Source organism: Malus sylvestris, chromosome 5 (assembly GCF_916048215.2).
Source record: "Malus sylvestris chromosome 5, drMalSylv7.2, whole genome shotgun sequence".
In the NCBI taxonomy this organism is placed as follows: Eukaryota; Viridiplantae; Streptophyta; class Magnoliopsida; order Rosales; family Rosaceae; genus Malus; species Malus sylvestris.
This window is the reverse complement of record NC_062264.1, coordinates 34,716,311-34,730,255: the sequence shown is the minus strand read 5'-3', so window position 1 is coordinate 34,730,255 and position 13,945 is coordinate 34,716,311. Positions and strand designations below refer to the sequence as shown.

The 13,945-nt window shown below is 39.8% G+C and overlaps 1 protein-coding gene across 1 annotated transcript; it reads left to right on the top strand.

Annotated features, from left to right (window-relative positions):
- Positions 1-1,471: 1,471 nt before the first annotated feature.
- On the top strand, positions 1,472-4,259 carry LOC126620779 (elongation factor 2-like). Its single transcript, XM_050289060.1, has one exon. The coding sequence runs from the start codon at positions 1,547-1,549 to the stop codon at positions 3,911-3,913; it is 2,367 nt and encodes a 788-aa protein (XP_050145017.1). The 5' UTR covers positions 1,472-1,546; the 3' UTR covers positions 3,914-4,259.
- The last annotated feature ends 9,686 nt before the right edge of the window (positions 4,260-13,945 follow it).

Below are 13,945 nucleotides of genomic sequence, written 5' to 3'. Positions count from 1 at the left end.
CAAATTTGGTTGGTAGTTTGATGTATGCAATGGTATGCTCTAGACCGGATATTGCTCATGCAGTTGGCATGGTGAGTCGATATATGCATAATCCAGGTAAAGAGCATTGGCAAGCAGCTAAGTGGATATTGAGGTATCTCCATGGTACTCGAGACGTTGGTTTATGCTTTGAGAGAGATGACTTTGGTATTGGTCATTTTGCAGTTGGTTATGTTGATTCAGATTATGCAGGTGATCTGGACGGAAGAAAGTCTACTACAGGCTATGTGTTTACTATGGCTAAAGGACCAGTTTGTTGGAGGTCCATTTTGCAGTCGTCTGTTGCCTTGTCTACTACAGAGGCTGAATATATGGCAGTTGCTGAAGCTATAAAGGAGGCCATTTGGATACATGGGCTGATTAGAGATTTGGGGGTTGATCAGAAGCAGGTGGAGGTACATTGTGATAGTCAAAGTGCTATTTATTTGGCTAAGTATCAGGTTCATCATGCGAGGACCAAGCACATAGATGTGCGTTATCACTTTGTTCGTGAAATTGTTGGTGAAGGGGAAATCATTCTCCAGAAGATTCCAACTAAAGACAACCCCGCTGATATGTTGACTAAGGTTGTTGGTGTAGCCAAGTTTGTTCACTGTTTGAACTTGGCTCACATTTTGCCTATATAAAGAAGGCGTTGAGCAGTAGGAGTTTTAGAGCATTTGGCTCTGCATGAGTTGTTCTCTTGCTAGTGTTTGGGAGTGTTTTTGTGTTGTTGGCTTATCATGGCGCTTTCGGAACTTGGCCAAGGTGGAGATTGTTGGAGTATGTGGCCAAGTGGCCAACTTTTGATTAAACAAATCAAAAAGGAAAAAAAGACAAAATAATTATGTCTCTTCCATGTTTTGGGGAGGAAAACATGGCACCTTGTCTAAGGTGAATTGTTTTGGCCATAACACCCGTGGGTTTTGGTTTTTAACATTGTGTTGTTGCCTTTGGAGCAATTAGAGAGAGAGATGAGAATTGTGCATCAGAAAAACAGAGAAGAAAAATAGAAGTGGAGCAGCCCCTCTTTGAAGAGAAGAAGAAAGTGCTTCTTTTTTTTTTGTTAGTAATCATCCATCAAAGTAGTTGTTGTTGTAATAGCTTTGAGCTATATGTGTAGAGAAGAAATTATTCATTATATTTCTTTCTCTATTTGTTTCTTTGGTGTGTGAGAGCTATTGGGTGTATTGGGCTTATGGGTTGTGAGATTGCCAACACTTTGTAAACTCTCATTTGGTTGATAGTGGATTATTGGGTGAGCTCCTACTGCTCCGAGGACGTACTCCAGTTACACTGACTGTTGAGGAACCTCGTTAAAATCTTGGTGTCTTTAATATTTTGTTCTTGCATTTTCATTTGATAAATTTCTTGTGGGTTAGCTTGAGTTGGTTCCAACGGGTTTGGTGCTATCCTAGCACAACAATATAATCATATTGAATTTTAATATGCAGGGAAGTCGACCCTTACCGACTCGCTTGTTGCTGCTGCGGGTATCATTGCACAAGAAGTTGCTGGTGATGTCCGGATGACTGATACCCGTGCAGATGAGGCAGAGCGTGGTATCACAATTAAATCTACCGGTATCTCTCTCTACTATGAGATGAGTGATGAAGCTTTGAAGAGCTACAAGGGAGAGAGGGACGGAAATGAGTACCTCATCAATCTCATTGACTCTCCCGGGCATGTTGACTTTTCGTCTGAAGTCACAGCTGCTCTTCGTATTACTGATGGTGCACTTGTGGTGGTGGATTGTATTGAGGGTGTGTGCGTCCAGACTGAGACTGTGCTCCGTCAAGCCTTGGGAGAAAGGATCAGGCCTGTTTTGACTGTTAACAAGATGGACAGGTGTTTCCTTGAGCTCCAGGTCGATGGAGAAGAGGCTTACCAGACATTCCGAAGGGTTATTGAGAATGCCAATGTCATTATGGCTACATATGAAGATCCACTTCTTGGTGATGTCCAAGTCTACCCGGAGAAAGGAACTGTCGCCTTCTCAGCTGGTTTGCACGGTTGGGCTTTCACTCTGACCAACTTCGCCAAGATGTATGCTTCCAAGTTTGGAGTTGACGAGTCAAAGATGATGGAAAGGCTCTGGGGTGAGAACTTCTTTGACCCAGCTACCAAGAAATGGGCGAGCAAGCACACTGGAACTGCTACCTGCAAACGCGGTTTCGTTCAGTTCTGTTATGAACCCATCAAGCAGATCATCAAGACCTGCATGAACGACCAGAAGGATAAGTTGTGGCCCATGTTGTCAAAGCTTAATGTCACCATGAAGAGTGATGAGAAGGAATTGATGGGGAAGGCGTTGATGAAGCGTGTCCTGCAGAACTGGCTTCCAGCAAGCAGTGCCCTGTTGGAAATGATGATCTTTCACCTTCCCTCACCTGCAACAGCTCAGAAGTATCGTGTTGAGAACTTGTACGAGGGTCCACTTGATGACAAATATGCCAACGCTATCCGGAACTGCGACCCTGAAGGACCTCTTATGCTCTATGTATCGAAGATGATTCCTGCATCTGACAAGGGCAGATTCTTTGCCTTTGGTCGTGTCTTCTCTGGCAGAGTGTCTACTGGTTTGAAGGTCAGAATCATGGGTCCAAATTTTGTTCCTGGAGAGAAGAAGGATTTGTATGTGAAGAATGTACAGAGGACCGTCATTTGGATGGGAAAGAAACAAGAAACAGTCGAGGATGTGCCTTGTGGCAACACTGTTGCCCTGGTTGGTCTGGATCAGTTTATCACCAAGAATGCTACCTTGACGAATGAGAAGGAAGTGGATGCTCACCCTATTCGTGCTATGAAGTTCTCTGTTTCGCCTGTTGTGCGCGTTGCTGTTCAGTGCAAAGTCGCGTCTGACCTGCCAAAACTTGTTGAAGGTCTCAAGCGTCTGTCCAAGTCCGATCCTATGGTTGTCTGTACCATTGAGGAGTCGGGGGAGCACATTATTGCTGGTGCTGGTGAACTTCACCTCGAAATCTGTTTGAAGGATCTGCAAGAAGACTTCATGGGCGGAGCTGAGATTATAAAGTCTGATCCTGTCGTCTCTTTCCGTGAGACCGTCCTTGAGAAGTCCAGCCGTACAGTTATGAGCAAGTCTCCCAACAAGCACAACCGTCTCTACATGGAAGCACGCCCCTTGGAGGAAGGTCTTCCCGAGGCCATTGATGAGGGCCGTATTGGGCCAAGAGATGATCCCAAGATTCGTTCCAAGATCTTGGCGGAGGAGTTTGGTTGGGACAAGGATCTTGCAAAGAAAATCTGGTGTTTTGGTCCCGAGACGACTGGTCCTAACATGGTGGTCGACATGTGTAAGGGAGTTCAGTACCTTAATGAAATCAAGGATTCCGTTGTTGCGGGGTTCCAGTGGGCCTCAAAGGAAGGTGCATTGGCAGAAGAAAACATGAGAGGTATTTGCTTTGAAGTCTGCGATGTGGTTCTCCATGCCGATGCCATCCACAGGGGTGGTGGCCAGGTCATTCCAACCGCTCGAAGGGTCATCTACGCGTCCCAGCTCACAGCCAAGCCAAGGCTCCTTGAACCAGTCTATCTTGTCGAAATCCAAACTCCGGAGCAAGCTCTTGGCGGCATCTACAGCGTTCTTAATCAGAAGCGAGGGCACGTCTTTGAGGAAATTCAGAGGCCCGGCACTCCACTCTACAACATCAAGGCTTACCTGCCCGTCATTGAATCTTTTGGATTCTCTAGTCAGTTAAGGGCTTCTACTTCCGGTCAGGCTTTCCCACAATGCGTGTTTGATCACTGGGAGATGATGTCGTCTGATCCCCTGGAACCAGGAACGCAGGCTTCAACGCTCGTTGCCGACATCCGCAAGAGGAAGGGGTTGAAGGAGCAGATGACCCCGCTCTCCGAGTACGAGGATAAGCTCTAAACAACTTCCTATAGTTTCGATTTGCTCTATGAGGATGGATGATATATACATATACATATAGCATAATATATATACATATATATATATTTATTTATATATTTATATAGCATAATCTGATTAGATTGCGACCGAATTATTTTGGTCTTTAGCTATCGGTGTGTGGTGTTGTTGTTTTTAGGAACTAGTTATATGGTGTCATTGTGGCATCGCGGAGTTAGATGTTACTTTTGATGTATAAATAAATAAATAAAATAGTAAAATAATAATAATAATAATGTTGAACAATTTATTAGTCTTGTATTAATTGCTACTCATGGATTTAGAAATACATCCTAGTTTTTATTTATTTATTGTTCATCTGTGTGTTTTCTTTGGGATGGATGGACCAGATTCTTCTTGTATCCCATCCCCCTTCAACCCTGTGAGCCAAGTGCGGCGATATCAGGGTCGTGGACCATACCAAATTGTCCTCGAACTAATATTTCGATCCATAAATTCCTACCTCTACGGATTTTTCAAAATTCCGTGGACATGTAGAAGAGAAATGCTATCCCTGCTCGGACCAAAACATAACTTTACCTGTTCAAATAACAATTAAGGTCCACTCGAACAAGACTTAACTTTTACCTTTTCAAATAACAATTGAAGTGAAGCACGGAGGGCAATTTGGTTATGCTTTTCATGTACCTTTGCTATTTTTCCTAGCTTCTAACTGAAGAGTAGATGGCCGTGTCTATCTTAGAGATGACAATTCTAATTGTTAAAACAAATAATCGTGGATAACAGCCTAAATGGATTGTATTTGAGTATGAAAATTCGGGTATATTTTGGATATGGGGAAAAACCGTTAATAATATTCAGTTATGGTTTTGGATATGGTTATAAGGATCCCCAATCCGTATCCGTCCCCGAATCCAAACTGAATTATATATAATATAATAGTATTCATATATATTTATTATTCACCGAATCTACCCTGAGAATACAAAGGTTGCACTATGTGAGTCACATTTTATGGGCAAGTTAAAAAGTTTTGATATGAATCAAAATCAATGAGAATCCAGACCAATAGTACTTATAGGAGATATCAAAGATCAGTCAACATTATCAATGTTTAGCTTTAATTTTTATGCTCCACAAGATTCATTCATTAAATCATTTTATACATCAAATATTTAATGACGAAATTAATATTTACTAAATTGTCATACATCAATTGAATAAATATATTTTTTGTATTTACGAAGATGGGTATAACCGTTAACCGATGGAGAATCCGTTACCTGGTGGGTATGGTTATAGATAATACCCGATGGTTAATTGGCGGTTATGGATATGATTAATTTTCATGGTTATGGGGATAGATATAGCATTTCCGTCCCCAAATCGAACTGTTGCCATCTCTAGTCTGCCTCCATTTAATAGCAATTTGGATGCCGCTTAGTACTATTGTCTAGTGATATACCTCTTCACTTGTAAGTGAGAGGCTTTAGGTTCAAATCTTGTAGATGGCAAATTCGATACCAAATTAGATTGCTCATTGTGTGGCTTGGCTGAACTTTCCCATCATTTTAGTATAAAATATATTGTTGTACTAAAAAAAACCAGCCATTTGGATGGAAGGTAGAGATTGACTCCGTAATTGTCTTAAAATAAAGATGGAAATCGGAAGTGAAGCACGAGTTCAATTATTTTTGTTGTGCTAGGATAGCACCAAACCCGTTGGAACCAACTCAAGCTAACCCACAGGAAATTTATCAAATGAAAATGCAAGAACAAAATATAAAAGACACCAAGATTTTAACGAGGTTCCTCAACAGTCAGTGTAACTGGAGTACGTCCTCGGAGCAGTAGGAGCTCACCCAATAATCCACTATCAACCAAATGGGAGTTTACAAAGTGTTGGCAATCTCACAACCCAAATAACCCAATACACCCAATAGCTCTCACACACCACAGAAACAAATAGAGAAAGAAATATAAGGTATAATTTCTTCTCTACACATATAGTTCAAAGCTATTACAACAATAACTATGATGGATGATTGCTAATAAAAAAGAAGAGCACATTCTTCTTCTTTTCAACAAAGGGTTGTTGCACCCTTTCTAATTTTCTGATGCTCTGCAGCTTGCACTCATTTTCTCTGCAGCTCTCTTCTCTCTTCTGCTCAAAACTGAAATTGAGCTCTCCTTTTCTTCTCTATCTACCGAAACAAAACAATGACTTATTATTTAAACCAAGCCATCACTTTCGGCTAATAAAAAACCACAAAAGAAGAAAAAACATCATCATGATGCCTCCTCATCATGATGTCTTTATAATTTTATAACCAAAAGTTTTTTCTTTTCCTTTTTTTAATAGCCGAAAGTAATTGTTGTTTGGCCATAATTTAACAATCTCCACCTTGGCCAAATTTCGAAAACACCATGATAAGCCAACCAACACAATCAACACAAAAAAATCACTCCCAAACACTAGTACGAGAACAACTCATACCGAGCCAAATGCTCCAAAACTCCTACTGCTCAACGCCTTCTTTATATAGGCATAATGTGAGCCAAGTTCAAACAATGAACAAACTTGGCTACACCAACAACCTTAGTCAACATATCAGCGGGGTTGTCTTTAGTTGGAATCTTCTGGAGAATGATTTCCCCTTCACCAACAATTTCACGAACAAAGTGATAACGCACATCTATGTGCTTGGTCCTCGCATGATGAACCTGATACTTAGCCAAATAAATGGCACTCTGACTATCACAATGTACCTCCACCTGCTTCTGATCAACCCCCAAATCTCTAATCAGCCCATGTATCCAAATGGCCTCCTTTATAGCTTCAGCAACTGCCATATATTCAGCCTCTGTAGTAGACAAGGCAACAGACGACTGCAAAATAGACCTCCAACAAACTGGCCCTTTAGCCATAGTAAACACATAGCCTGTAGTAGACTTCCTTCCATCCAGATCACCTGCATAATCTGAATCAACATAACCAACTGCAAAATGACCAATACCAGAGTCATCTCTCTCAAAGCATAAACCAACATCTCGAGTACCATGGAGATATCTCAATATCCACTTAGCTGCTTGCCAGTGCTCTTTACCTGGATTATGCATATATCGACTCACCATGCCAACTGCATGAGCAATATCCGGTCTAGAGCATACCATTGCATACATCAAACTACCAACCAAATTTGCATATGGTATATTTTTCATTTGCAGCTTCTCTTTATCATTTTTAGGACATTGTAGAGAACTTAATTTAAAATGAGGAGCCAAAGGGGTACTAACCGGTTTGGTTGAATCATGAACTCCAAACTTCCGAATCAATTTCTCAAGGTATTGTCTTTGATTCAAACTGACCAAACACTTCTCTCTATCTCTAGTGATCTCCATGCCAAGGATCTTCTTCGCTTCACCAAGATCCTTCATCTCAAACTCATTCTTCATTTGCTTCTTCAATTTTTCAATCTCTTCAACATTCTTTGAGGCAATCAACATATCATCAACATATATCAACAAATAAATGAAAGACCCATCTTGCAACTTCTTGAAGTACACACAATGATCATATTGACTTCTAGAATAATTTTGGCCTCTCATAAATTTATCAAACCTCAAATACCATTGCCTTGGAGATTGCTTCAAGCCATAAAGTGATTTCTTCAATTTGCAAAACAAATTTTCCTTCCCTTTCACTATATACCCATCCGGTTGACACATATAAATCTCTTCATTCAAATCACCATGTAGGAAAGCCGTCTTCACATCAAGTTGCACAAGCTCAAGATCATATTGTGCAACAAGAGCTAACATAATGCGAATTGAGGAGTGCTTCACAACCGGAGAAAAGATTTCATTGTAGTCAATGCCCTCCTTTTGTGCATACCCTTTAGCAACTAATCTTGCTTTGAATCTCACATTGCTTTTCTCATCAGCATCTTCCTTCTTGGCATACACCCATTTGCAACCGATAGCTTTCTTGCCCTTAGGCAATTTAGCTAACTCCCAAGTCTTGTTCTTCAAGAGAGAATTCATCTCATCACCCATGGCATTGCACCACCTCTTCTTCTCCTCACTCTCAATGGCTTCTTCGAAATTAGATGGAATATCATCAGTGATAATAGGAAGAGCAAAAGAAACATAGTCACTATACCGAGCTGGCTTGGTAATTTGTCTCTTTCCTCTGTTTTTGGCAATAGACTCTTGAGGTGAAACTTGCTCTTCAACTTGAATAGAATCTTCAAGTTCAACTTCTTCAACATCCTCATGGTCTCCCACTTCTTCACTTGTAGTGGCTTCGACATCAGCGGAAATAGGATTTGAAGTACCAGATGCAACTTTCTCAAGCTCCACCTGTTGGACATCTTTCACATTCTTCTCAGAGACTTTGTACATACTTTCTTCATCAAATGTCACATCTCTACTAATTACCAGTTTCTTCATCTCTGGACACCACAACCTGTAACCTTTGACACCACTACTAAAACCAAGAAAGATAGCCTTTTTGGCTCTAGGATCAAGTTTATTTTCAGTTACATGAAAATAAGCAGGTGAACCAAAAATACGAATATGATCATAATCAGAAGAAGGTTTTCCAGTCCATACCTCCATTGGTGTCTTACCCTGAATAGCAGCTGAAGGTAACCGGTTGATGATGTGACATGCATAATTAACTGCTTCTGCCCAAAATGACTTGCTTAAACCCGACTGGGACAACATACATCTAACCTTCTCAAGCAAGGTTCGATTCAATCTTTCTGCAACTCCATTTTGTTGTGGAGTTCCCCGAACACTGAAATGTCTCACAATTCCTTCCTCTTTGCAAACTTTAAAGAAAGGATCGGATGTGTATTCACCACCATTATCCGATCTCAAAATCTTAATCTTTCTCCCAGTCTGGTTCTCAACCATTTTCTTCCAACCCAAGAAAATGCTCAACACCTCACTATTGTGCTTCATAGTGTAGACCCAAGACCTTCTTGAATAATCATCAACAAAGGTCACGAACCAATGTCTACCACTCAAAGAGGGAGTCTTTGTAGGACCCCAAACATCCGAATGCACATAATCAAGAATGCCCTTCGTCTGATGTACAGCAGTACCAAACTTCACTCTAGTTTGCTTCCCCAAGACACAATGCTCGCAGAAATCAAGCTTACAAGTCGTGGCACCTTTTAGAAGACCTTGTTTCACAAGCCCTTGTAGAGCTTTCTCACCGGCATGGCCTAATCTCATATGCCACAATCTAGTAGTATCTGAATCAGATGTGCCCATATTTTCAGAGACTACATATGCTTCACCTGTCACAGTGCTTCCCTGCAATAAACACAAATGGCCACATCTAGGAGCTTTCATCACAACAAGTGCACCATAAGTAACTTTCAATGTCTGTCCATCTGAATGAAACCTGAAGCCCTTGGATTCCAGAGTACCCAAAGAAATAAGATTTTTCTTCAAATTCGGTACATACCGAACACCTGTCAACTCTTTAACCATGCCATCATGCAACTTCAAACGAACTGTACCAATCCCTTTTGTTGTGCAAGGATTATCATCTCCCATGAACACAACGCCACCATCAAACTCTTTCAAGCTTGAAAACCAATCCTTGTGAGGAGTCATATGATGAGTACAACCCGTATCCAACACCCACTTAGTAGCACAATTAAATGATGAGGAAGTGGTTAAAGCAAAATCAGAAAAATCTGTTTCAACCTCAGCAACATTAGCTTCAGAACTTTCTTTGCCTTTGGTCTTCAATTTAGGACAATCTTTCTTCCAATGACCCTTATTATGACAAAAGGCACATTCATCCCTTTCCAAAGGTTTTCTACCTTTAGAGTTTCCTCTAGGTCGAGACTGTGATTTTTTCCTGCTAGAAGATGACCTCCTCTCCGATGATCTACCTCTAACAAATAAAGCTTCAGAGGTACTATCATGATTTTTATCTCTATGCCTCATTTCATAATTCATCAAGGCATTTGACACATCTTCAAATTTCACAGTTTCTTTACCATGCATAATAGTGGTAACAAAATGCTCATAAGAATCCGGCAAGGAATTCAACAATATTAAGGTCTTATCTTCATCCTTAATATCCTCATCTAAATTTAACAAGTCGGCAATCAACTTATTAAAAGCATCAAGGTGTCTAATCATTTTTGTACCTTCTTTGTATTGGAAGCGGTAGAGTTTTTTCTTCAAGTGTAGCCGGTTCTCTGCACTCTTCGTCATATACTTGTCTTCCAATTTTTGCCACAACACACTTGCTACCGTCTCCCGCATCACAAAATACTTCTGAGTTTTTGCAAGGCACAACCGAATTGAAGAGCAAGCCCACAAATTTAATTTCTCCCATTCTGACTTCGACATGGCTTCTGGCTTCTCTCCCAAAGCGGCAAGTAGATCTTGTTGAGCCAACACATCTTTGACCTCACATTGCCACATCCCGAAGTTGTTTGTGCCATCAAACTTTTCCACTTCGAACTTTGCATTTTGCACCGTAGTTCTTGCAAACCCGGAGGTGCTTCCAAAAGGATTCTCATCTTGCCCGTCTGACATCTTTTGGCAACAAGACAGTACCCAAGAGCAACCAGTGCTCTGATACCAATTGTTGTGCTAGGATAGCACCAAACCCGTTGGAACCAACTCAAGCTAACCCACAGGAAATTTATCAAATGAAAATGCAAGAACAAAATATAAAAGACACCAAGATTTTAACGAGGTTCCTCAACAGTCAGTGTAACTGGAGTACGTCCTCGGAGCAGTAGGAGCTCACCCAATAATCCACTATCAACCAAATGGGAGTTTACAAAGTGTTGGCAATCTCACAACCCAAATAACCCAATACACCCAATAGCTCTCACACACCACAGAAACAAATAGAGAAAGAAATATAAGGTATAATTTCTTCTCTACACATATAGCTCAAAGCTATTACAACAATAACTATGATGGATGATTGCTAATAAAAAAGAAGAGCACATTCTTCTTCTTTTCAACAAAGGGTTGTTGCACCCTTTCTAATTTTCTGATGCTCTGCAGCTTGCACTCATTTTCTCTGCAGCTCTCTTCTCTCTTCTGCTCAAAACTGAAATTGAGCTCTCCTTTTCTTCTCTATCTACCGAAACAAAACAATGACTTATTATTTAAACCAAGCCATCACTTTCGGCTAATAAAAAACCACAAAAGAAGAAAAAACATCATCATGATGCCTCCTCATCATGATGTCTTTATAATTTTATAACCAAAAGTTTTTTCTTTTCCTTTTTTTAATAGCCGAAAGTAATTGTTGTTTGGCCATAATTTAACAATTTTATCAAAACATAAATAAAATAAAAGTGAAAGGGTTCTGTCAAGCAAGCAAGTACCAGTAATTGCACACACTTGTAAAATAAGGAAAATCATTCAAAAGTTGAAAACCCCAACTAAAAATTCATGCTCTTAAGCTTATCATCTATGCTTAGAAATGATTTGTAAACCAAATTGGGTGAAAATTTTGAAGATCGTGTTTCTAATTGAACAAGTTAGCGACTTTGCTTGTAGCAAATGTACAAATTAGCCTCGTAATGGATTGAGATTAGTTATTTGTAAGAATTTCTGCTAGATTATGTAATGCCAGTATTCAGTGGTCCAGTTTGAGAAAGATTACCAACCAACTTGATGAAATGCGTTGGGCAGACTATTTATTTGAAATGAGTTGTTTGTTACTAACCAACTTGAGGGACCATTGCTCCAATTCGATTAAAGTTGAGAAACCGTTGCTACAATTTTCTCTTTTCTTTAACAGCGACAACATCCCTGCGGAAAGATTTATGTTTAAGCTCAATGTGAATCGATCGTACGGCTCAAGGGTGGAAGAGGCTGACCTGGAGTTCTCACTAAGGTCCTTTTTTGTCAAGCTTCCTGTCGCAGAACCCCTTACCAAGGCTCTTCCCCAGAGTAAGTACTAAATTGCTGTCAAACGCTTCAGTTTAATTGGTTGGATACTGACCAGACGCTTACGTTGTTTCTGAGTTCGTTAACTAATAACTATATATGGTTTGGATTAATATCTTGTTTCCTTTAGTGATCGATCAGGGGTAGGCATGTAAGCTTTTCTTTTACAACAGATTGCAGGTGGGAGATAACTGCGTAATTTCGATCCCTCCCTGAGGCAAGTACAAGCAAGGATTCGGAGTCATGGATTCCAAGAGACACAAAGCAGTGGCAACAACCTCCATTAATAACCCCTATTAAGTCAGTGAGCAGCCAACCTCTATCTGTGCAGTTGTGTTCATATCATAATCATATACATGCACGCTGGTATTGGCTTTACCTAATTTACTTTTTAAGTCCTTCAATGTGATAGAAAATGCACCGTTTTGTCTTGATTTTGCATGACCAGTACGATACACGTCCCATGAACATACTGCTCAGGAAGTAAATCTCGCTTGCTTGCTGCATTTAACGTATAAATCGCGGTAAGTGTTTAGTATTGATATCTATTGTCCAATTAAGATGAGATTAAAGAGTAACGACGATGTAGAAAGTTTGTGGAAGATGATTAGATTTTTTATCAACGGGGGAGAGGGGATTTGAACTCAGGATCTCATCCGACTATGGGAGGAGAAGTACCACTAAGTTGAAGAGCTAGTCGATAGCTACTCAACATTAGTTTATGAACAAACAGTTTAACAAGTTTCTTTTACAAACGCTTGTAATCTTGCTTCAGTCATGAAATGATTACATTCAGTTTTTCTGCTCTCATTCTCTTTCACTTTCATTCTCGCATCCATCTTCTACTTTGGACTCTGATCCTCTAACAATATAATTCCAAGCCAACTGATAAAACTGTCTGTTGAAGGCCTCCATCAGTGGCACGCCTACTCTCTTTTTCACTCAAGCCATCCCTTTTAAAATTTTGGCTCACTGATGTGCTGGGCTGTGGAAGGAAAATTGTGTCCAGCGTATGATAAAAACAATATTTTTTTTATTTTTTAGGGAAAAGTCTTGAAAATCATAATTTCATTTTATTCCATTAATAAATAATGAGTATTTTAGCCGTTCTATTTTAGGGGAGTAATTTACATGTTATATGTGCGCTTTCACTAAGCAAACATTTACATATTCTTGTATTATTGGGATGGTATCTTGAAATAACAAGGACTTTTTTTTTTGCTAAATAACAATACGTGTGCCATGCAATAGTAACAATACTTGTGCCATGTAAATCTTTCTTATTTTTTAGAGGATTGTATGGTGACTTCTTTAGTGTCAATAGCATCTTTGCATATCACGCTTGCAAATACCTATTAGAGGGTATCTTGCCCACTCCGTAACTTTTATTAACAATCCAAACCGTCTATATCATTTCATTATTCATAAAACACCCTGCAAAAAGTTTGACAAATCTAAAACCATTATTAAATTCAATTGGATGGATGAAGATATACAAATGCAATGCTTCAAAGAAACACTAAATGACCACTGATCCGAGAGCAAGTCTATTGGAAAGGGCTAGGGGATAGAGGCTTTATCTGGCATCTCAAAATGTCATTATTCATGAAATCTAAGCCCAATAAAAAAAAATTGTTCTAATAGTGTGAGGCTAGAGATTAAAAAGTATCAAGTGACTAGTTTTCATTGGTCATCAGTTTTTTCCTAAGTTAACCTTTCAAGACCTTTGGGCAAGAGTCGATGCTAAATCGGTCTTTTGAAAGGATCCAATTTCTCTGCCCTCCCAATTTTCATACACTCCCATCATCTCCTACTTTGTGCGGTCACAGTTAAGCCACGTCAATCTTTTATATTGATTTTTTTATACAGATAATAAGACAAAAAATAATAATAATATAAAATGTTAACGTAGCTTAACCGTGATCGCACAAATAAGAGGGAATGTGAGTGTATGTGAGTGTATGAGAACTAGAAAGGCAGAGAAGCCAAGTCCCTTCTGAAAAGCCCTTGGCAGGCTATTTTAGCCTAGGCTAGATCAGTCCCATTAGAAATTGATTTTTGTCATTGAGGCTACATACGCGTTTG